Here is a 25701-nt window from a genome sequence, read left to right as displayed (position 1 = left end):
TTGAATAATAATAAATAAAAAAAACACTAATTTGCTGTGATGTTTAAGCCATTTATTTTCTCGGTGGTACCTGAGAAATGCTCCCACAGTCTATTTGGAGGCCTGATTTGTGGCCATGAGAACAGAGATCATCAGTCCGCAGCCAGTCTCAGGCTTTTACAGCTGTGGACATCATTAACGTCCCCTTTGGGCAGAAATAAGGTTCTGTACAGAACAGTGAGAGCAAACAACCGTTACAGTTCACTGCCACAAACATAAACTACTCGCACACTTGTAGGCTCTCACACTGAATTTCTAAATACATATTTTTCCAATCAGTGTTTGAACTCCGTAACAACCACTAATAATCAAATCAAGTTGCTGAATGTGTGTTGACAGTAATATAACAATAATGTGGCCACATTAAACTGAAGAGAGCTCGACTGGCTCGGTTTTAGTTCTCACGGTAATTGTAAATCAAGTAGGTCTCGCACCGCTAGCGTCCCACGCCATCGCTCTTACATAAGGGGTTACAAATCTGTGTGCTGGGAATCGGCCTCTGATTGGTCAGTATCAGTTTTAGGGGGCGGGCTGGTAGATTGGCCCTCAAAGGGACTGTCTTTCGCTGGAGCGAAGCGGAACTCCTCTGGCACTTGGTCTTCGGGATTCTCTTTTTTATAAAAGCCCAGGGTTTCCAAGAGTTTGTTAATCTCAGTGCGAGTCATTTCAGATAATGGGATTCTCTGAAACACAAACACAGCTCAGTTTATAAGTATGAGATAAGAAAAAGAAATGCATAGGTTATGAGGACAAGTGCATCACATCAGGTCTTAACAAGTGCTAAAAAAAAAATCACATTTATAAGAATGAATCTATTGAAACTGCAGTTAACTTTTGTCCCATCTAGTGGTTAACAATAAAACTGCAAGGGTCTTGCGGTTTTGGTTGTGCTTCGACTCTGCGTGGATGAATGTGATTTGAGACAAAGGTGATACAGGACATCTATTTATTTGGCTGACAGATATCAGAAATAAGTGTCCTGAGAATTACACACGTTTCTGTCCCAGCCTTAGATTCAATTAAGGTGTCAATGTATAGATTTGCATTGCAGTTGAACAAAGAAATGATTGAAAGGTGAAGGATGTGGGTACACTACTGGATATCACATGACAATGACCTGAACAGCTGAAAGTTAATCTGTTTTAAAGCTGTAACCCTGTAAAGGTTTCGTTTTTTTTTTTGATTGAATTACAGAACAGACTTCTGTCCCACCACAGAAAGCATGGTAACCTTAGCAGAAGCTGGATGTTGTGGCTTGAGAACTAGAGTAAGAGCTGCAGCAAAGACACGCAGAATATAAGTCTGGAGGGAAGTGAAAAGTGAGAAGGGAGTGGAAACAGCGCGAGACAAAAGATTGTAAAAAGATACATTTAAGAATGAAAGGTGCAGTTATTGTTTTCTAGATGTATACGTATATTTTAGATTAAACATAAGTTGCCTTTACAACATTAAGGAGACTTAACATTTTGAATATATGAATGCATACATAATAAATAAACATGAATACTGATTAAATGGAAAAAAATTAATAATTATTTGTGTTTATTCATTAATGCAGCATTTTGTTACAGTAAATGTCTTGACATTTCTAGTCCTCTATAATGACAATTCAAAATATGATGGAACAAATGATCAATTTATTAATTTGAAAAAAAAAAAAATCTTTTTACAAACTGACAAATGAGATATTTACAATTATTTCATGTTTTAATATGTAGATAAATGTATCATAATAAATAATCATCCTAAAAGCAACGTTTAAATTGCAATAATAAAAAAGAATCTGTCAATTGCTTAATCCAATTTTTATTGTTATATTTAACAACACTTTTAAATATGAATTAAATTAATTTTTCAAAAATGTCAATTTGATGGTCAGTTTGTATAGTGTTTTTTAATTAATTTTTTTTTTTTTATCGACATTCTTGTTTTCCATAATTGATTGACTGGTCATCAGGTGATTTTAAAGGATACTAAAGAGGAATGTCCTGGGTCACAAAAGCCTTGACCTGTTATGAATTGAGAGGAGAAAGAAGTAAATAATACAACATAACCAGGTGAGCTAATGTGAAGTTTCCAGTAATAGTTTTCATTACAGTTGTTTGTCTAGAGAACATGAATATCACAGTGATGATATACGAAGTGAATGTAAGCTTACCTCCCTCAGCCTATTCAGCTGTCATCCACCACATGTCTGGAGAAAGTTGAGAAATAAGATATGTAGAAACAAATAAAGTACACTTCTAGTCACTAAATGTTGCATAAAGTAAGAGATTTTGAACAAAGAGTTGAGTGAATGATTCAATGACTCAAAGGCAATCACCTGTCGTCACCTAATAGTGTAGGGTGTAATTTTCAGAAAGAGTCACTGGTAAATCTTTACCACAAATACACATAAATATCGTCTCAAACGCGAAATGAAAACAGTGCCGTTGGAGTTTATATCAGCACTCAACCAATTAAATTCAAAGACCAGAACTGTTGTATAATGTTTAAATGTTTTTCTAAGAATATGTTCTATTTTTGGGGTATTCAATTTTTTTTCTTAAAGGGGTCATATGATGCTTTTTTAAAGATCATTATTTGGTGTAACCGAATATGTTGACATGCTTTAATGTTCAAAAAACACATTATTTTTCAAATACTGTACATTATTGTAAGTCCTCTATGCCCCGCCTCTCTCAAACGCTTCGTTTTCTACAAAGTCCCTCCTTCCGACAAGCACAGTCTGCTCTGATTGGCCAGCTGACCCAGTGCATTGTGATTGGCCGAACACCGCAAGCACTCGTCGGAAATGTAACGCCCCTTACCATAATCGCGAGCGTCATCTTTCAAAATAAATGTAAAGACAGAGCCCGAAAGGGGAACAGAGTCGCGTGACAGACACAGTGATGAAGCTGGTATGTGTTTGCAGTACACAAGCCACGGTTAAGACAGCTGACTCCACTGTGATGTGACCCCGTCCGTCTGTCTGTCTGTCTCTCTCTCACACACAGAAACCACGCCTTCTTTCTTTGCGTGCACATTTGGGCGGCATTATGCTAATATTTCCACATAGTGAGGTAGATATGTGGGGGCGTGTTAGAACGAGCCGTTTTAGGGGGGCGTGGCAGAGTCTTAACTTTGATAAAGAATATCTCTTTGGATTTGAGACTTTAGTCTTTGCAACTTTACAGATCTTCTTTATGCACCAAGAGCTCGTATCACTTCAAAGAGAAAGGAAAACTTGAAATCGCATCATATGACCCCTTTAAAAGGTTTTCCTCAGGCTAGACCTAACTGACTTTTATTTTGACATGTGAATTTCATACAGACTTATATTTTGACATTTAATTTTAATTGAATTCTGCAGCAAAACCCTGGTTTCATTTCGGTGTATCCTTCACTAAACTCCTAAACATTAATCCATACACAAACACTCAAGTTTATAAAGAGTAATTAAAAGCCTTAATTAACACATGAACAATGTACAGAGCCTAAATGCATGAATATTGTGTAGTGAGCAGCATTGCCTCTGTTTGTGCAGAAGCCGACGCAGTACAGAGACTCAAGTCTAGTGTGCACCAGAGTGTGAAATTCTGTAGAAGACCCTCTGACCAGTGGCAGTTTCAGCTTACATAATCACTCTCACAAACACACCAGACAACCTTTTCAGAAACAGCTCAATTATTTAGCCGGAAGTAAAAAAACATCTTAAAGGGCTCATATGATGCGATTTCAAGTTTTCCTTTCTCTTTGAAGTGATACGAGCTCTTGGTGCATAAAGAAGATCTGTAAAGTTGCAAAGACTAAAGTCTCAAATCCAAAGAGATATTCTTTATCAAAGTTAAGACTCTGCCACGCCCCCCTAAAACGGCTCGTTCTAACACGCCCCCATTCTGACTTTGCTATGACAATCTGGCGCTTCTGAATCAGCTACTGTTTTGTTATTAGTTTAAGTATTTGCTATTGACTGTTCAAATGCGGAGTTTTGCGCAGAGTAACGCGTTGTGTGTGTGTGTGTGTGTGTGTGAGGGGAACAGGGTCACATCACAGGAGAGTGAACAGTCTGTCAGAAATCATAGCACATCAGCTGTTTTAACGCGGCTTGTGTACTGTATCATCACTGTGTCTGTTATGCGACTCTGTTGTCCTTTCGGGCTTGAACTGATGGTAAAACTAACAACATTATTAACTGTCTTGATATTTACTTTGAAAGCTGACGCTCGCGATTATGGTAAGGGGCGTTACATTTCCGACGCGTGCTTATGGTTTTCGGCCAATCACAATGCACTGGGTCAGCTGGCCAATCAGAGCAGACTGCACTTGTCAAAGGAGGGGGCTTTGTTGAAAATGAAGCGTTTGAGAGAGGCGGGGCATAGAGGACCTAAAATAATGTACAGTATTTGAAAAATAATGTGTTTTTTGAACATTAAAGCATGTCAACATATTCTGTTACACCAAATACACAAAATAATGATCTTTAAAATAGCATCATATGACCCCTTTAATGATGGATTTGTTTCTTACAAACATGGAGCTTTTCCCTTCACAAGATGTTAATTGATGGACTGGAGTCGTGTGGATTACTTGGATTATTGTGATGTTTTATCAGCTGTTTGGACTCTCATTCTGACGGCACCCATTCACTGCAAAACATCCATTGGTGAACAAGTCTGATCTGAATTCTGGAAAAGTCATATTATGTGAAACATAACATAGTATGTCTACAGTAACGAAGTGTGATGCTACAGGCGAACCTTGTTTTGACTTCTATAGCTCTTTGGACAAACATCCACATAGTGGTGTTTTAAATAGACATGGGGTCTATTATCCTGACACTGAACTGCTGTGTCATTAAGGAGTATTTTGGGTTCACTCTGCCTGAACATCTCTCATATACAAATAAGGCTTTGGAACAGCCTTCTTTTTCATTGTATCCTATGCAACCTCTTATCCTACTGACTGTAACTCAGTACACATTCAACATGCTGTAGTTGCAGATGTCATTTGTAGCATGTTTATTCTTAATCTGTTGTACAATTAATTGTTAAAAAAAGTAAAAAAAAATTGTCCAGTTGATCACCTTAAAGTCAGCATGCATGAAATGAAAGGTATGACAGATTTTACTACCATATCGTGATGTAATTCTGAGTGAAACAAGAAAACGGCATGGGCTGGGAGTTATTATCCATGGATGGTAAAAGTGAATGTTGCATATTGTAATGTAATGATTGTAACTGATCTGAATGCAGCTGCGTAACTGCATTATATATACCTTCAATTAATAGTCTTTTCTTCCCTATTGTGTAAAAATCAGCGTTTTCATGAAACATTGTCAATTTTGATTTCATGGTGACATATGTGACAAACTAATCATATAAGCAGATGAATATAGACTATATACTTTATTGGGTGCAATTAATTGTATTTTTTCCTTGCACTGTAGTTGTTCTTTAGCTTTACATCTTTCTTCTGATCCCCTTTTCTTTAGTCAGATGTTTAAAAACTTATTTGGGATGATGGGAGACTTTGTAATATCTGTAGAAAAAAAAAACAGAGTGTGGAAAAATGATCTAGGATGAACAATGTACAGAGCCTAAATGCATGAATATTGTGTAGTGAGCAGCATTGCCTCTGTTTGTGCAGAAGCCGACGCAGTACAGAGACTCAAGTCTAGTGTGCACCAGAGTGTGAAATTCTGTAGAAGACCCTCTCACCAGTGGCAGTTTCAGCTTACATAATCACTCTCACAAACACACCAACATCTTATCTTATTAAAATGGCTCACTTTCTGTAGCTATATAATACAACACCACAGTCATATCTCATAATACAATTTTGCTAAAAATCTTAGTTAAACCCAATGCAAATAAACATAGCTTACATGCAACACATGATTCTGGGTATGGACATTACATGTGTTGGTCTGAAGTGCTGCGGTGTCATATCACAAAGTGGTGACTTTCTTATAAGATGCTGTTATCAAATTAATGGTATGACAGGTGCATTCATAAAAGAATCATAGGATTATGAAGTTCAACAGCAACCAAACAGAAATTTAAACAACATCAACCTGCCCATCAACGGTTAACTGCAATTACTAAAATATTTAAAACAATCTGTTTATTATTTCTCATATGGTTAATGATTCTACAAACATTTCTGCATGTAATGCATAAAGCATGTAATCACTTAAAGTCAGCGTGAAACAGCATTATCATCTTTTCTTCTCTATCGTGACATATATCCGAGTGAAACAGCTTTTTGAATGAAAAAGGGGGGTCGGACTTGGCTGGGTAGAGACCCAGGTAGAGCTGGAGGAATAGAGGACCAGCGCAACACAATAGGCATGGAGGACCAGGGTGACGTTGTAGGCCCAGATGACCAAGGCCTACAATGATTTGTACAAAGGTCTACAATGAGACCATGGATTTTTAATGACCACAGAGAGTCAGGACCTCGGTTTAACATCTCATCCGAAAGACGGTGCTTTTTGTCAGTATAGTGTCCCCATCACTAAACTGGGGTGTTAGGACCCACACAGACCACAAGGTGAGCACCCTACTGGCCTCACTAACACCTCTTCCAGCAGAAACCTAGTTTTCCCAGGAGGTCTCCCATCCAGGTTCTGACCAGGCTCAATCCTGCTTAGATTCAGTGGGTAACCAGTTTTGGGCTGCAGGGTGATATGGCTATGACCCCCTCAGCTTTGTTTTGTACATAATTTTAGTCTACTTAATACGTTGTTTTCATACGTAATGATTGTAATAATGTAACAAAATTTGACAAAAAGATACACATTTGGCATTCAAAGCGTAATATGTGAAAATGTGCATACTTAAATGTATGCTTAAAAAAACGATACCCGCTGATTGCCATGACAACGGCAAAGCGTTCTCATGCGGCATATCATTTACACTGAAACAGAGCATGAAACCAATGCTAAATGCGAAACCTTTAACCTTTTGGCTACCTCGCATGCTCTGGTGGAAATTCAAATATGATCTATTATATCTATAGCGGCGCTTCAGCGGAATACCACGTGACAAGAGCGTTACGTCCGCGGTGATTAAATCGCTGACGAAAGCAACGCCAGCAGCGCTGCTGTAAGAATGAAGCGCGAGCAGCAGCAGTTCTGAAGGACAACAGTGACCGTTCGCGTCTGTCATTGACAGCAGGCGCTGCGGTTTGTTTGGCGAAACCAAATCACGTCGAAGAACACCGCGACATCCGCAGATGAAATGCACCTGCCTTCAGCGACTCATTTTCTCCTTCGAAACCTCAAGGTCCTTCGCCGGTAATGTAACAGGAAGAACGGACACTGAGGTGACACATTGGATCTAGCTATTGAGTGAACGAGCTTTCACATTTATCAGCTTGGACAATATTGTCGCATAATGATGAGCTTTTTTAATGTCTGCGAAGCTGTTTGAACACGAATATATTGATCAGTGAGCCTGGTTTCCATCGGTGCCAATAATATTTCCTGTCAACATACCACCAGTTCTTTTCAGTCTGTCTTGAACAAGGAAATTGGGTAAGAAATAGACTGATGCAAACACTATAACTGTTGAACTGTAATATGCAATAGAGCACAAGTGCAAACACGTACATAATTGAATAATATAATAGCCTATATGTTATGTTATTATTATTACAGCTGTGGTTATATACATTTAGATTGGACCCAAGTGCTGTGTCTTTGCTTCAGTGGTGTTTAACTGATACTGATATTGTTTACATGTTTTCTGGGTTTTATTTATTGTTTATCATTTCTATTATATGTATAAATGTGTGACATTAATCAATGTGTGTTAGTTTGTGTGTGTGTGTGTGTGTGTGTGTTTGAAAGAGAGAAATGCATGTGCATTTGTGTAACTGTGGCTTTATTCATCGCAGACAGCCTTTCAATGTAATTAGCGCTATCAGATATCGAATGGTTCAAAAGCTTCTTCATTCGTCCTCTAATAAAACACACACAGACACAGAAGTAGGTCATAATGCACATTATTGTGGGTGACCTTCAGCAATTTCTCAGTCACCAACCTCACGTGTATAACTATGATTCAAAAGTATTAGAACATTTACATTGCATATATAAAACCACTCATAAAACAACAGTGCACCATTTTAACTAATTTGCAATGATTTTAATTAAACTTTACCATGGACAACACAACAAGTACAGTTCACTCATTTGCTATGAAGTGATTGAATCCCACCCACCCCCACAAACGTCTTAATTTTTCAAGCTTCTCTAATTATGCATTTAAATATTCAACACTCAGCACAGCTGCATGCCTAAAAAGCATCCATCTATCTATCTATCTATCTGTCTATCTGTCTATCTGTCTGTCTGTCTGTCTGCCCATCTATTTACAAACAAACATGTATTCAAATGCAAACACAATGATTCACTGCTAGAATTTTGCACACATCCATTGATGTGGGTGTATATGTGTGTATGCATATTCAAATACATACACAATGACTCATTGCGTTCGGGGTCATTTCTAGGTGGAGTCTATATTTTAGGCTCTTTTCTTTTTCCTGCTGGTCACATGCTTTGTGTTATGCCACACTGATAAGCAAATACCTCTAGACGTGTGCTTGACTGTAACAATCTTGTCAATACAGTGAAAGCCGGTCAGGCAGGCAGAGCAGAGCACAGCGAGGCGAAGAGCATGTCAACTGTGCAGAAACATAGTAGACACATGACTCTGTATAAATATTTGAAATTGGGGTGTTGGCTATTTGTCTCAATATTTAATCTGCCTATAGGTTCAGACTAATGGCTTTGAATAATGGCGTTTGTATTGTTGAAAGCGATACTGGAGGGTTTTAGTGATTTTAATCTTGTCATATAAAATAAAAGTCAGATTTTTAATTTTTTTTTAAATAGAACAGAATTGGACCTTTAGCAAAAAAAATTGGATACATCATGGATACATTTATAAAACACCCCAGTTTTATGCAGAGGCCCAAAGTTAGCAACATATCCAATCTGGTGCAAATGCTGATATTTATATGACCAAGAAGTAAAATTAAATTCTAATGAGATCTTTATACCAGACTCCTGACATAAAATGCATAATATATCAGTTGTATGAATCAATAATATTTGTTAAAAAGATGATATTTAAATGCTTAGTTTGATGATCAAAATATTTAATGCAATGTAACGATGATTGAGAGAAGCACAAGTAAGCATTCCTCAAAAACGTACTCATATTTGATACTCGTATTTGAACATGACTTTTCAGTACAACAGGTTTTTCAAGTTTTACTTATGCTGATAATCATACAGTGGTGTTTTTCACTTCTAGTACACAGCAGTCACTTACCCTTTTAACATAACATAACTGTCATAAGTATATCAATGGATATACTGTTTCTGGTATTTGCATCACAAAAACATCAAGAACAGTTTTGAAATGATTGACTCAACTAGTGTTTCCTGTGGGTAAGGAACTTTCACAGCTGTGTCTGTTGTCTAGTCTAGTTCTTTGTCCAGCCTGTCAGCTGTCATTTCAGAGAGAGTCATTTCAAACTAGAATAGACTCCCCTTAAGCTAGAGATGAAACCCATCACCTTGGAAGAGCTTCTCTGTGTTTAACTCTTCAGCTATCATGCCAACCAATCAAATATTAACCGAGTGTTTTGTCTATGTTATTATAGTGTAATCATATACAGAATATTTTAATGTAGTAATTAAACACAGTAATGCTGAAAATAAGAATAATTAAAACAAACAAACAAAATAAACTTAATTCTAATATTGGTCACAGGATATCTGTTGAAGACTTTTTCAACGGCAAAAGTCTTAAGATTATGCAACCCAGTGTCAGTACAACCCAACACTGCTCATGTGGTTTTGGTGAGTTCCTGTTTTAACTTAAAACAAACCAAAAGGATTACAGAGATTTAACTTGTTAAAATACAGCTAGGCAATGCATGTCACTAAGCTAGGTGTCCAATATAACTGTTATTAAAACAAAACTGATCAGTGGCCTAACTTTTGGGTTAGGGTTACTTGCATGTAATTATGCATAATTTATTGTATTATTATTTTTTATTGTATTATTGTATCTATTATTATAATAGTAAGTACATGTAACGTATAACAAGGACACCTTAAATAAAGTGTTACATTAATTTATTTTAAATGTACTCTTTCATTACAAATGTGTAATTACAAATATAAATAATATTTGGCATTTCAGTAGAAATTACATTAAAGTACACTTGAACCGTATTTCAAAGACAATAAAATTATGAAATTACATTTTACAATTTCATTCAGATGTACTTGGGTCAAAGACGAAAAAGGGTTTAAGCATAAAAACAGTAAGTGTAATACTGCTTTAAATTGTTGTTGTTTTTCCCCCCCAAAATTAAACTATTTTCTGTTTAATTTAATTGCAATTTTGTTTTTCTGAGCAAAAAATAAATATCATACATTTTTCCGATTTACAGAAGAGACCCACTAAAATGTCATTCAGTGTAACAATCTTGTCAGGCATATTTTACAACAAAAATCAATTTATGACATATGAAAAGACTAATTACTTTCACCCCAAATACTAATTAGTTGTAATTTTACACTTTTAAAATGTCTATCCTAGGTTTTGCCCATTTGTCAGTAATATTTTTTTACTCATTTAAAACACAATCAAATTTAATAAGCTCCCTTATTCTTTTATATATTTTAATATGTACACGTCAGAATAAGCATGTTGTTTGAATTTTTACATAAATATTGTTTTACACTGAATGACAATGTAACATTATTTAGGCCAAATTTTTACATTTTATTCTCCAAAAACTTACTTGAAAAACCTTAAAAGTAGACATTTTTACTTACATTTAATGTGCTTTCTATGGACATAAAATCACTTTTGTAAATTTCTTTTGATGCGGACATCTTAATGTCTTTGACCCACTTAAAAGGGGTCATATGACGTTGCTAGCTGAACCAACCAGCCCCAACAGCTCCAATCACCCCTCAGAACCTCAGCCTAAACTCGATGTTGATCACGGACCTCCAAGTTTGGCTGGACAGAAGCTTTCAGGACATACTGCAGTGTCTCGGAGCCACCTTGCAATGAGGGCCGCCTCGCTTCCTCAGGCCCCGTCATACAGACCACCACCTACCGATCCCGTCTTTCACCCACAGAGAGCCCTGTCTGTCGCTGGGACCGCCGACACTCAGCCGCAGGTGGTGGAGGATTTCAGGTACGATTTTAACAATGTAGCTCACTTAAAAAGTGTTTCATTATGGTTTCAGTTTCAACTGCCAATTATATTTTCTGGCCAAGAGTGAAAATATTACATTGAAAAGTTTGCAATATTACAACTTTATAATTGACTTTTTAGTAATTGACTATGTGCATAAATAGTGTAGAAGCCCATTTCTGCCACTAATTAAAAAATAAAAGGTAATTGCGACTTTTGCGACATAAACTCGCAATTCAGATTTTTTCTCAGAAATACAGAGTTATAAACTCGCAATTGCAAATAATAGTCAGAACTGCGTGATAAAGTCGCAGTTGTTAGAATTTTTTTTTTTCCCCTCAGAATTGGATTTTATCATTCACGATTGTGAGTTTATATCTTGCAATTCTGAGAAAAAGAAGTCAGACTAGAATGAATGAATGATGCATTTATATAGCACTTTTATTGTGTATTGATGTACACCCAAAGCGCTTTATAATTATATGGGGGGGTATCTCCTCAACCACCACCAGCAGCATCCACCTGGATGATGCGACAGCAGCCATAGTACAACGGCGCCAGTGCATTCACCACACACCAGCTACAGGTGGAGAGGAGAGAGAGTCATAGAGCCAAACAAGTAGATGGGGATTATTAGGAGGCCATGATTGACAAAGGCCAGTGGCGGCAATTTGGCCAGGACACCGGGGTTACACCAAATTCTGTTTCCATGGTAATTGCAGCTACTATATATTCCATGGTGATTGGAGCTCTCTTTAGGATTATGGGTAGTGTAGTTCTTCACTAGAATAAAAAAAAAATGTAGTTCAAAATTGCTCTGACTAGGTGTCAAACTCATTTCCTGGAGGGCCGCAGCCCTGCAGAGTTTAGTTCCAACCCTGCTCTAATGCTGCGTTGAAGTCCTCCTGGGACGTTCGTACTTACGAGTTGACAAGTTGTACACTGAACAAAATTATAAACGCAACACTTTTGTTTTTGCCCCCATTTTTCATGAGCTGAACTCAAAGATCTAAGACTTTTTCTATGTACACAAAAGGCCTATTTCTCTCAAATATTGTTCACAAATCTGTCTAAATCTGTGTTAGTGAGCACTTCTCCTTTGCAGAGGTAATCCATCCACCTCACAGGTGTGGCATATCAAGATGCTGATTAGACAGCATGATTATTGCACAGGTGTGCTTTAGGCTGGCCACAATAAAAGGCCACTCTAAAATGTGCAGTTTTACTGTATTGGAGGGTTCGGAGGGGCCCGAAAACCAGTCAGTACCTGGTGTGGCCCTGAAGAGAACACCTCTCCAAAGTGCCAGACGCCATCGAATGTGATCATTTGACCACTCAAGTCGGTTACGACGAGGAATTGCAGTCAGGTCGAGACCCCAATGAGGACGTAGATCTTTGAGTTCAGCTCATGAAAAATGGGGGCAAAAACAAAAGTGTTGCGTTTATAATTTTGTTCAGTGTAGTTTTCAAATAAGCCTGAAGGACTTGATTAGCTGGATCAGGTGTGTTTAATTAGGGTTGAATCTAAACTGTGCAGAGCTGTGGCCCTCCAGGAACTGAGTTTGACACCAGGACTAATGGCTTATAAATAAGCATACCATTACTTGACAATCTTAGAGCTCATCGTTGGTCTGTCGTCAAATATTTACATGCTGTTCTTAAAGGGGTCATGAACTGCATTTTTTAAATATTTGATAATGCTTCCTAAGGTGCACTTGTGATATTGGTATGATTTTTACATAAAAAATGGTCATAATTCAGAAAAAAAGGACATTTTCTACCCTGATTTTAGCCTTCTGATTTGAAAGCTCAGTTGGAAGGGGTGTGTCTGCTGTGAGACTTCAGTGGAAACGCCCGTTGATGTGATTGGCTAACATTTTTGCATATAAAATAAGTATTACATGTGGAGCTCTCTCAAAAACTGTTACTACATTTTTACTATTACAGCAGTTGAGATTAACTAATGATGCAGTGTGTTGATTATAGTATTATATTTACTCCTGTCGCATGAAAGGTTGCAGCAATGAGCATTGTAGCCGAAGACAGACTGTTGAGCGTATGAATGCAGTGATCTTGTCATTACAACTCGAGTTTTGCACTTTCGCAAATGCTTTCATCATAAGTAACAGTGCAAGCACGATGTAAATAAGAGATGATTGACAGCTCCAGCAATTAAGATACCTAATACTAATACTTACTTACATGTTGTGATATTACTGTCAGGTTCACATCTTGATGTTCATTGCACTATTACGTCATAATGTGACAAAATCTGAAATGAGTCATTTTCTGAGCTTGGTTTCAATAAAAGCTGTTTTTGGACTAACAAGGAAATTTTGAGCTCTGAAACTCACAGGATGTTTTTATAGTAAAATTACCTCTTACATGTCAATACATCCAGGGAATTTTTATTTCTCAATTCATGACCCCTTTAAAAATCAATTTTGGTGAAAGTGGATGGAATATTTTACTGCTGGAAGCCAACTGTTGCACTGTATTCTGCTTTTGGGCGAACAAGTGAACTTAAAGGCCTTGTTTAGCCAGTTCAAATGTGTTTTACTTTAGTATGAACTAAACTTTAGATTGCCAAGTGCACAAGTGCAGGTTTGGGCATGACTGTTAGCTGAACTGTAGCCTACCTGCGCATCTACTTCCACATTCCACATTATTATGGCTTACAGCATTCACAGCATCTACATATAGTGCATACAGTTAGTCATGAGAACACAGATTATTGCTACTTTTACTTTTTAAAACAATAAAACATCTTTTGGACATTAATGTGAATTATCTTGAATTTTGAATTTGCTTAAATAGCCTGTATATTTTCCTTTGCAAATGTGGATCCTGAATGAATGAATATATACATTTCTATTTAAATGTTTGGGGTTGGGAAGATTTTTTAAAATGTTTTTGAAATCTTCTACTTACAACACATCTTTACTTTCACTTTTGATCAATTTATTACATTCTTGCTCAATAAAAGTATCGATTTCCTGTACGTATAAAAAAAGAAAATTACTGACCCCAAAACTTTTCAACAGTCTTTTTCCCCATTAACCTGCAGCAGTCCAGTGTGCTTAATTGAATTTTAAATAAATTTGAGAAGGTAAAAATGAAAATTTGCTAAAAATGTGCCCATCCTCAGGCCATCAAAGTTTTAAATGAGTTTGTTTCTTCATCAGAACATATTTAGAGAAATGTAGCATTCCATCACTTGCTCACCAACGGATCCTCTGCAGTGAATGGGTGCCGTCAGAATGAGAGTCCAAACAGCTGATAAAAACATCACAATAATCCACAAGTAATCCACACCACTCCAATCCATCAGTTAACATATGTGAAGTGAAAAGCTGAGTGTTTGTGTGAAGAAGAAAAAAAACCATCATTAAGACATTTTAACTATTTTATTAACCATATTAACCATTGCTTTTGGCCAAAATGAGAGTTTTGTATGAGAGTCCATAATAACGCTTCCTCCAGTTTAAAAAAGTCCATCCCCTGTTGTCATCTCAGATTGTTTACAACCATTTTGGACTGTTTTTCACTTTTAAACGGTGCTTGATCTTTGCATATTTCTCTCCTGATTCAGACGAGACTATTTTTTTCCATGGGAGAAAGCAGTATTATGTATATAGTGGACTCATATTTTAGATGGAAGCAAAATGTCTTAATGATTTATTTATTTCTTACAAACACTCAGCTTTTCACTTCACATATGTTAATCGATGGACTGGAGTCATGTGGATTACTCGTGGATTATTGTGATATTTTTATCAGCTGTTTGGACTCTCATTCTGACGGCACCCATTCACTGCAGAGGATCCACTGGTGAGCAAGTGATGTAATGCTACATTTCTCCAAATCTCTTCTGATGAAGAAACAAACTCATCTACATCTTGGATGCCCTGAGGCTGAGTACATTCTCTTTTTTGGGTGAACAATTCTTTTGAAATTTATGTATATTTTATATTTATAGAAATATGAGATTCTTCTCTCTCTTTGAAATAAAGGTTGATAGCCTACTGAATAGTGGAGGGATGCTTGTGGAATTCTTGAAAAATATACAGAATATTTATATTCCTAGCATTGTTTGGATCTTCATTGAGATGATTTACTAACACATTTAATGTGACACGACAAAACGAGGTTGCTTTGCAATGGTCCTGATGATGTTCTTATTCCCTTTCCATTTCCATTTCTTTAATTTGTTTATTCACTAATATGCCGCAAGGATACTTGTTTGCGCAGTCTTTGCTTGCTGTTTGTAAATTGAAAAGATGAGTTATAGGGCAAACCCACAATCTGTCAGTGTCAACAGTCACTGCTTTGTTATTTCACTGTCCCAACTAAAGATATTCAGCAGTGAATTACAGGAGAAAACACTCACATTCACCTTATTATACAATTGCATAATAATGCTGTTGGATGCGGTGCCTAAGAAAAACCAGCAGTAGTGACTGACAGTATGTGAACATGTGTACACAGATGACTGCTGTTCTCTAATGTCTCTTTCTGCCAAAAGGGTGCACATTATCACGTGGAACGTGGGCTCAGCCATGCCTCCTGACGACGTCACTTCATTACTGGGGCTGAATGTTGGTGATGGGAACACAGACATGTATATTATAGGGTGAGATTTCCATTGAGAGCCGCTGCTTTTCTAAAGGAAAGGTGCTCAGCATGAAAAGTGATCACAGATGCATACTTGGAAATGTTCCTACTGACAATTTCTCAGAAAATTTCTTTTTTTTTTGTTATTTACAAAGGTTACTGTTGAATTTTCAACAGTAACCTTTTGAAAATGTAGGTTATATAATTTTTTAAAAATATATTTACGCCTCATATTATTGTAATATTTTCATATTAGTCATGCATACTTGGAAATGTTCCTACTGACAATTTCTCAGAAAATTTCTTTTTTTTTGTTATTTACAAAGGTTACTGTTGAATTTTCAACAGTAACCTTTTGAAAATGTAGGTTATATAATTTTTTTAAAATATATTTACGCCTCATATTATTATAATATTTTCATATTAGTGAAACGGTATTGTTTTCTCCTTCAAATCATGTCCTCTGTAACAATCATTCAATCCTTTTACAAATAGTTTTTGGTTGAATAGTTTAAACGGACAATAATAACAATTTCACTGCACCACAAAACCTTTTAGTATTTTATTTTAAAAGAACAAGAATCACTGTGATTTTCTACCTCCAAAACAGACTGAAATATTTAATTTGACAAGGTCAATCAGTGTAACCATAAGGAAATACAAATGATTGAACTACATTTCCAGTTGAAAGTTTAATTTATTTCTGTGATGTAAAGCTGAATTTTCACATGATCTTTCAGAAATCATCGTCAAGAAACATTTCTGATTATGGCAGATGTTGAAAACAGTTGTTTCAAGATTCTACAATGAATGTAACATTCTAAATAACAGCATAACATGCACCTTTGCTGAATTACAGTATTCATTTCTTTAAAAAGAGACAAAGTCTTACTGGGTATGTGGTCAAGAAGACTTCATGAAACGGGCTTCAAATTCCATGATTCATAGACAAGGAAAGCATGATATATTAATTTCAATACCGGCAACATCAGATCATGAGATTTTATAATTTATTTAGTATCCTGTTAATGACATCAGTAGGAACTCAGACCCATACTCTGGAGAGAAGATAATCTAGACCAGGGATCCTCAAATCTGGCCCACGAGATCCACTTTCCTGCAGAGTTTAGCTCTAACCCTAATCAAACACACCTGACCATGCTAATCAATGTCTTCAGGATCATTAGAAAATCACAGGTATGTGAGTTTAATCAGGGTTGGAGCTAAACTCTGCAGCGCATTGGCCCTCCAGGGCAAGATTTGAGGAACCCTGATCTAGACAATCAAAATAATACACTGTCAATTTTTGTAAAACAAGTTTTCATCAGAATAAATGGAGTTAGTACGTTATAATGCGAAGGTCATAATCTAGGACATGACCTACATAAGCACACTAGAGATACAGTATAATCTACCGCCTGCCTTGAGGTCTGTTCTACCACTCCATTCTGATATTTTTCTGTCCTTTAATTTCAGCTTCATCTCATGTCTGTATTTTCTTGCACCCTGTCTCAGCTTACAGGAAGTGAACTCAATGATCAACAAACGACTGAAAGATGTTCTTTTCACTGACCAGTGGAGCGAGGTCTGCATGGACGCTCTCAGCCCCTTTGGATATGTACTGGTCAGTAATGTTCCCTTTAAACACACACACACACACACACATTCATACAGTTGTCATTAGAGCTTCAGGGGTCACATTATGTAACAGTGACTGAGTGGCTGAGGATGAAAATCTCTTTGCTGGTCTTGCGGCTCATGTTTCTATTTTCTATCAGTTAGACTCCTCTTCATTTTATCTGGCTTTATTTTATGTGTGGCAAAATAATCTTTGAAAACAATGTTGCTTACTATACATTTTTGCTTACTATATACTATGCTGTATATAGTGTTTCTACAATAAAGTATGTACTACAGGGTAGGCAGTAGGCTGGAATTCTGAACATCTCTCTCTGGAAGGATGTTAAAAATCCCATTTGAAATCACTTCTGCTCAAAACTGGAAGTGGAAGGTCCAGTGGAGCCCACGGCATCTTTTTATTGATGTACTATTGTCGTTTTTGGTAATATTTTGAATTAGAATGTTTTTTTGTATTTTTCTGTTGTCACTTTACCTTTATTGACATTTTATTGTGCTGTCATTATTACTTACAACTGTGATTGATATAATTTTTTTTATATCTACATATTTTGTATTAATTTTATTTATTAGTTTTATTGTATTTAGTTTTGTTTATTTGGTACTTCAAGTTAAACTAAATGAAAACGAGACATGCTGCCCTGGCAGCTATAGCTGAGATAAAATACGTAATGATTTTTTAAAATGGTTCTAGTTAACAATAGTATTGCATACAGTGTACACACTTGCATTATGAACAAGCATATTCTATTCATACAAAAACTGGAATACATACTGCACAGTTTATAAACAATTTGCATTATTTTAATGTCATTTTACACTATTATAGAATTTATTAATATTATGAATTTGCATTTATTTTTATATTTTCAGTCATTTTAATTTTAATTTTAAATTTTAATTTGAATCTTTTAATCAATGTTTTTTTTATGATTAATGTTTTTGTCAATGTTATTATTTTATGTTAATCTATATTTAGCTTTATCTTTACTTTGCTTTTAGCTTTACTAATTTTAGTATTCAAATGTATTTTATTTCAGATAATTGACAAGGCAACATTTATGATTTTTTAAAAGTTTTGATTCTAATATTTATACTTTATTTCAGGGTTATTTCAATTAATTAAAACAATTTCTATTTATAAATTGTTTTAGTTTTCTTTCTTTCTCTAAAATTAGAGAGTAAGCGTTTGTGTTTTCATATACCCGGCTGGATGCAGGAAATATGTCCAATTCTTCTAATTCACTTTCAGTCCGCTTATCTCCTGTTGACTCATATATCTGTGTGTGTTTCTCTCTGTCTGTAGGTCACTTCTCAGAGGATGCAGGGAATGCTGCTGCTGGTCTTTGCCAAGTACTTTCACCTGCCATTCCTGAGAGGCATTCAAACACAGACCACGCGCACCGGCCTCGGCGGTATCTGGGTACGTTATCTGCGCTTAGACCTTTTCATGGCCGTTTCTCAGGGTGCAATCTCATATTTCCCTTTCTGATGTAAATGTGTGGTTATTTGGTGGAACGCCACGTTTCTGTATCTGAATGTTTCTCAGCTGATATATCTACCTATTTATTTTAAGCTCGTGTGCAGATATGAAAGGTTACAGGAAGCTGTTAATGAGGTTCTGTCAAATATCTCATGCTGTGCGTTACTGAAATATTAATAAAGTGCTGAACAGCTAATGAATATAAAATGATGCCGTCATAATGATAAACTCACCTCTCGCAGCGAGAATTACAGTGTCAAATTTTATAACAAAGTTAATGATTGAATTACCAAAGCCAGACTGTTTTCCCACTGGGTATTAATAAGCAGTGGTGTATTGTAACAAAGTAATAATACTTCGTTACTGTACTTAAGTATTTTTTGGGTTTTTTACTTGAGTTTTTATATTTCAGCCAACTTTTACTTTTACTCCACTACATTTCCTAATTAAAATGTATACTTTTACTCCGATACATTTCCCCGAAGCATATTCATTACTTACTACAAAATAGTCAGAAGTCAGAAGAACACGGACTGCAGTTAAGCAGGTTTGACAAATCAGTGGTTTGCAAGTTAGACTCCTAAAAAACGAGATTAAAAAACACCTTTGCTCACGTGCAAACAAGTGCGCGCACAACCGCGAATGATTAATTTTCCACTCAAGTCGAGGCTAGTGTGTGCTGTGCGATACAGCATCGTCTGCGATAATATGGCAAGTGTTGTTGTAATGATGTGCGATCTAACATTATTAGGTAGGCTATATCACCAAATCACACACCGAGTGCACGCATGTGATTTATTCGTATATTAAAACTCAAAATTCCAGCCATTCTAAATTATAGACGGCAAAAAATGCCTCCGTATGGTTTTTATATTTCTATAATTTGATATAGTTAACTTAATCTATATCACACAGAGAGTAACGGTTTTCTGCAGATTTCAGCATGAACACATTTAATAATCATTTTATACAGTTTAAGTTCAGTAAAGCAATAAGTGACTTACATTTGAGACATAATATTGCCTGTTTTTGCTCAATTTTGCCAACGTAAATAAGTCCTAACAAAGATCACAGCACTGTTTTGCGTCTCTGAGCAAAGGTGTTTACTTATTGAATGAATCAGGTTTTTGAAAGAATCGGTTGAATAAATGATTCAGTGATTCACTTATTAACACAGTCAAATGCTTTGTTCCTGAATGAATCAGCCGTTTGAATGAATCGGTTGAATCTCAATGACTCGCTGATTAACAGTCACTTGCTGTCATCTACTGGCGGATTTAATTTCACATTTCGACTGTTTTTTTCCATGTTTTAAATTATTTCAAATATCAGTATTCAACGTTGTATGTTAAAACCAAAACATTAGGCCTATTTATGCATTTGTAACTGCAGTTTAAATGTATCCATGTCCGCTCTGTGATACATAAACTGTGTTCCAGAAATGTTTTCTTATGTTGGAATGAAAGACACTAAGTACCGGATGAAGTGCTTCTTATTCTTACCCAAAAATACAAAATGGAAGAAAGAGTTCAAACTGAACACAATCTTGCTACTCAAGCTGTGTATGAACATTTGTATATATATTTATTTGCTTCATTTCCATTTTGCATTTTCTTGTACTTTTACTTTCAATACTTAAGTACGTTTAAGATTTTAAAAATACTTTTCATACTTAAGTACAATAAATATCACATACTTTAAGACTTTTACTCAAGTAATATTCTAAACGGTGACTTCAACTTCTACCAAAGTCATTTTCTGGTAAAATATCTGTACTTTTACTTGAGTATGGCTTTCAGGTACTTTATACACCACAGTTAATAAGTTAATAAGTTAAAAAGTAAAATCCAAGTCACATTCATCTAAAATTCATAGAGCATGAACGAACATAAGCAGTCTCTAAAAGGTTTGATGAAAACTGCAGGATACTTAAAGCTGCAAATGATCTCTTAAATCATTGATAAAGAATTTTAGGTAACATTTCACTTGAAGCCTTTATATATAAAATGTTTTAGTGTTTTGATGCATTAATGTCTTGTAATGCACCTTATAATGCATTGCATGATCTCATAAATAATTGAAAGTTATAATACATTATAATTATTAATTGCTGCACCTTTAGAAAGTATAATGCATTAAAACACATGAAAAACAACCCATTTCAAATGTCAAACAAGGATTATGCAAATATCATAATACATTTTAACTTTGGTTGCCGTTATTAATGAAAATATATAATGCATCGCAATGTGCATAATGAATACCTTTATAATCCATAATATGTAAAAGTGTTATTGCAGAGAGAGAGAGAGCTTAATTTAAAGCAATTATTAAGTAATAATTGAATTATGTAATTGAATTAAATAAATTTTTTCCTGTAAATCAACCCAGACACTTACATGTAATCACATATAAAAATGTTTAAATACATTTCATTCAGTAAAAAAAATATCAAACCAAGGGGTTGAAAATAAATATCACAAATACACTGATCAAGCAAAAAAAAATTCACATAAGTATAAGTTAGGTTTTAAATACTTTTTAAAAAATAATTTTTTTTGTTTCTTCGAAATTCGTAAATTTTAAGTATGTCCAAATTCTTTTCAGGACCTCTATACAATTTAAAACTGTAAATACTTAAAAAAAGAAAGACATCTAAAAACATGTGAAACTGGGAGAAGTGTTTGTGGCTTATTTTCTAGCTGCCACAAGGCAAATGATATAAAGATTGTGTATTTAAGCAATTAAAACAGTTGATAAAATTATATATTTGACAAATTATATGCTTTGACATTTTGACATTCACTCAGTTTGTCTCATAATTCAGCACAGCAGCGCATGTTTCATCAGAGGTCTCAATTCTAATGACTGATTGCCATGGTTACCGCACACCTGTTCCATATTTTGATTAATTAGTTTACCATTTCAGTTCTGCTTGTCTGAGTCAAGTTTTGCCTGCAGATTTTAATGGAAAGATCTGCAGATTTACATTGCTTTAAATGTGTGTACATCACAAAATTCTGCACATCCACCAAACCCTGTGTATATTTTTATTATATAGTTTGGCCTTCAGTTTCCAAAAAGACTGCAGTACTTTAAACATCTTTTACCATAAACAATTCTACAGCATTTTGCATATGTAACAAATAATTTTTTGTTACATGTGTAACATTTTGAAAGTGTGGTGGTGACCAGTGTTATTTAGTATCATCTATATACTATTGCAGTCTTGGTAACAGTTTAGAATAAGGAACACATATTCACTATTTTCCCTGAAAGAAAAAACTCCTAATTTGCTGCTTATTAATAGTTAGTAAGGTAGTTGTTAAGTAAATTAGATATGGGGTAGGATTAAGGGATCTAAAATATGGTCATGCAGAATAAGGCATTTTTATGTGCTTTATTTTAACAGCCAATATGTTTGAAAAAGCCACAGCATGACATGAAAACATTAATTAATGTGGACACTTTGTAGCTGATCAACCATTTATTCAATTTTCTTAATTTTTTTTTTTTGCACAGCCACTTATTTGGTTTGGCGAGAAAACAGTACAGAACTGTTTAGAATTTCTAAGGTGATCAGGACATTATAAGAAAAAAAAGTCTAGAAAAATGAACTGATCTCTGACCGTCTTGCTCTGCAGGGGAATAAAGGAGGTGTCAGCGCTCGCATGAACATGTTTGGTCATTCGATCTGTTTCTTGAACTGTCATCTGCCTGCACACATGGAGAACTCAGACCAGCGCATGGAGGACTTTGAAAGCATCCTGCAGCAGCAGCAGTTTGAAGGACAAGCAGCTACAGGCGTCATGGATCATGAGTAAGACACACACACACGCACACACACGCGCTATACAATTAAAGTATAAACACATTATTGTTATTACTGCAACTATATTTAATTCCCATCAGGACCTTAAGAAAGTGTCCCAAAATTCTTTTGCACAATTATTATAATTCATAATTATTTATCTCACCAACAGATGGTGCTTTTGTTATATACCCCCCCATTTCTCAACTGTTTTTGCTTCTGGTCCCAGATTTTATATTGGACATAAAGTTGTGACCCAACTTGTTTTTCTTGCAAAATTCAAATAAAACAACATGCATCTGCAATAAAATATTAATTAATAATATTTTGATATTGCAATGACATGACTAAATATTTTAATTGTTTCTTGTATGTTGTTCAGTGCTGTTCATGCTTTTTTTGTCACACAATCTGTCCATGATGGCATATGCATCATTCGTTTTGTTTCTACCAAGAGACCGATTAATTTACTACAAAATACCGTACGGTTTGATCACAAGCCAAAAACAAAGAAATTGGGAATTTTATATTCTGGTAAATTAGTGGTCAATTTGTGTCTCCTTCGTATGTTATTGTACCAGCTGCTCACACTCTAATGATGGTTAGATTTACGCTTATCCTGCAAATTGTATATTTTTATATGAAACTAATTATACAAATGCATTTTATTCAACAATGTGTAAGATGTGTTGTTTTCTCATGAGATTGGGTCAGTAGTGTTTGTTATGATTATGTGACCTGCTGCCCAAGGTGATGCAATCCACGATGGAAGTTAATTAAATGATCCTTATGACCTTGAAATTTATATTGAAAATTGTATGATGTGACTCATGGACAAATGTTTGCAGTGTGGTTTTCTGGTTTGGAGACCTGAATTTTCGAATCGAGGACCTGGATATGCAAGTTGTGAAATCAGCCATTGACAATAACAAACTGTCCACATTATGGGAAAAAGACCAGGTGAGTCCCTCTAAATGTCAAAGACCATGTTTTCACAGATAACATTGTCAATATTATGAAAATATGAAATGCCGTTGAAGTCAGAGCGACTGTTTTGTACAAGGCATTTGGGTGCCCTTTAATTTAGGTCATGATGTTGATAAAACAATGCAATATAAATATGTTTGTTTAATCTGTATATTTCCCTGTGCTAGTATTATTAATATTGACACTAATTGTAGTATTGTCCTCTTTGATTCTTCTCTCTCTGCATCTTGCAGCTGAACATGGCTAAAGGCAGTGAGACTGTGCTTGAAGGCTTCCACGAGGGGCCTCTTAAATTCCCTCCTACGTATAAGTTTGATGTGGGTACAGACACGTATGATACCAGGTAAAGAAATTTTATACATTTAGATCAATAAATTCTTCATTTGAAATCATGCTTCTAAACAGATTCAGATGGACTAAAAAGAGTTAAGGACTTGTAAAGGGCATTTATTAATTTTTTTCACATACATACAGTACACTCACGTAAAGCGATAATGAACTATATAGCAAATCTCAGTCTTATTTTTTTTATTTAAAGTGCCCCTTTTATGGGTAATGAAAGGTTCATAATTTGGTTTTGGGAGTCCCCAACAACAGGTTTACATGCATGCAAGGTAGGCCTGGGCGATAAAACGGTATCGATATTTATCGACGGTACACCTTCTTCGATATCGATAGAAAACATTTTCGATATAGTGCACGATATAGGCACGTACTATGAGTGACACAGACAGCACACACGAACACATGAGTACACACGTTTGTGTCAATCCTGATGATCCAAAGAGGATGAATATTTGACTGTCTGTAATAAGAATCACATGATCAATCACAAATTTACTTATTTGATTAGTAACTAGGCCAGGGCGATAAAACGGTATCGATATTTATCGACGGCACACCTTCTTCGATAACTATAGAATTTTTTTTTCGATATAGCGCACGATATAGGCACGTGCTATGAGTGACGCAGACAGCACACACAAACACGAACACATGCTGAAATGAGTGATGTGCCTGCCTGTGATGAGGAGATTGTAAATAAAAATGAATATTAGTTGAATTTAAAATAAACATTTGCAATGTTAGGTGCATCAGGGAGCATCAACAGTGGCGCGCGAGATGCGGTGATAATGATATAAGTGACATTGTTGCAATGTTTAGTTAGTCTAGCCCACGAGACACGAATTTGTGGAGGTTTATTCCTTTTCACTGTGTCTCATATGTTTTTAAATGCAATCTGTGTGAATGGCACTTCGGCTCTTTAGATTAAGCAATGCATAAATACATGATGCTGTTTTGTTCATAATTGTTTATGCAATTTACGAAATTATATTTGATTGTTATGAGTTAAATTAGACGTTATGCACGTTTTAATAGAGTTATTTCCTTGCGTTGACAATTTAAATGTGCTGCATTATTTTGCTCATTGTGCCCTCCTGTGGCCTCGGGAGACAAGACAAAAGTTTCATTAAAAATCTGCATATAAAACATTAGATATTTGTTTAATTTTTATTTTGTGTTTGATTGTTAAAACTAAAATATTTGTTGTTTGTCTCAATAAATTGTGTTAATTTAAAAATACAGTGGTTAAATAAATAAAAAAATTCTGTTGCTTTTTGTTTTAAAAAAGGTTATAAAAAATGTCAATAATTATTGATACCGAACGATATGAAACATTATATCGTTGATCATTTTTTTAGCTATATCACCCAGTCCTAATGCAAGGTCAAAAAAACACTTTCATTGTCTTATAAAATGCATTTATTTTTTACCTTACTTGCTCAACGACTCCCAAACGATTCGCTCAACGATTAATTTTTCCAAACCCCTCCTTTGCGTGACACTAAGCTGCGGTGATTGGTCGATTGGTCTCATTTTCATTTCATCATGCCTGTAATGCCTGATAAAG

The 25701-nt window shown here is 35.4% G+C and overlaps 2 protein-coding genes across 2 annotated transcripts in view; one reads left to right on the top strand and one right to left on the bottom strand.

The window, feature by feature from the left end:
• Positions 1 to 30: 30 nt before the first annotated feature.
• selenom (selenoprotein M) lies at positions 31 to 6372 on the bottom strand. The gene is given in 4 exon segments (XM_071582272.1): positions 31 to 786; positions 2014 to 2048; positions 2198 to 2233; positions 6310 to 6372. Coding segments are annotated over 4 exon segments (411 nt in total). The 3' UTR covers positions 31 to 509.
• A 4631-nt stretch (positions 6373 to 11003) lies between these two features.
• The window catches only part of inpp5jb (inositol polyphosphate-5-phosphatase Jb), a 27350-nt gene continuing 12652 nt past the window's right edge, over positions 11004 to 25701 (top strand). Inside the window, exons 1-7 of the mRNA XM_016229232.1 lie at positions 11004 to 11256; positions 15782 to 15889; positions 17386 to 17494; positions 18815 to 18931; positions 22636 to 22811; positions 23651 to 23762; positions 24023 to 24132. Coding sequence (XP_016084718.1) covers positions 11126 to 11256; positions 15782 to 15889; positions 17386 to 17494; positions 18815 to 18931; positions 22636 to 22811; positions 23651 to 23762; positions 24023 to 24132 — 863 coding nt within the window. The 5' untranslated portion in view covers positions 11004 to 11125. The remainder of the gene's footprint in view (positions 11257 to 15781; positions 15890 to 17385; positions 17495 to 18814; positions 18932 to 22635; positions 22812 to 23650; positions 23763 to 24022; positions 24133 to 25701) is intronic.

Source organism: Sinocyclocheilus grahami, unplaced genomic scaffold (genome assembly GCF_001515645.1).
Source record: "Sinocyclocheilus grahami isolate Dianchi unplaced genomic scaffold, SAMN03320097.WGS_v1.1 scaffold349.1, whole genome shotgun sequence".
In the NCBI taxonomy this organism is placed as follows: Eukaryota; Metazoa; Chordata; class Actinopteri; order Cypriniformes; family Cyprinidae; genus Sinocyclocheilus; species Sinocyclocheilus grahami.
Note: the sequence above shows the minus strand (reverse complement) of the source record. Positions and strands in the feature narration are given on the sequence as shown.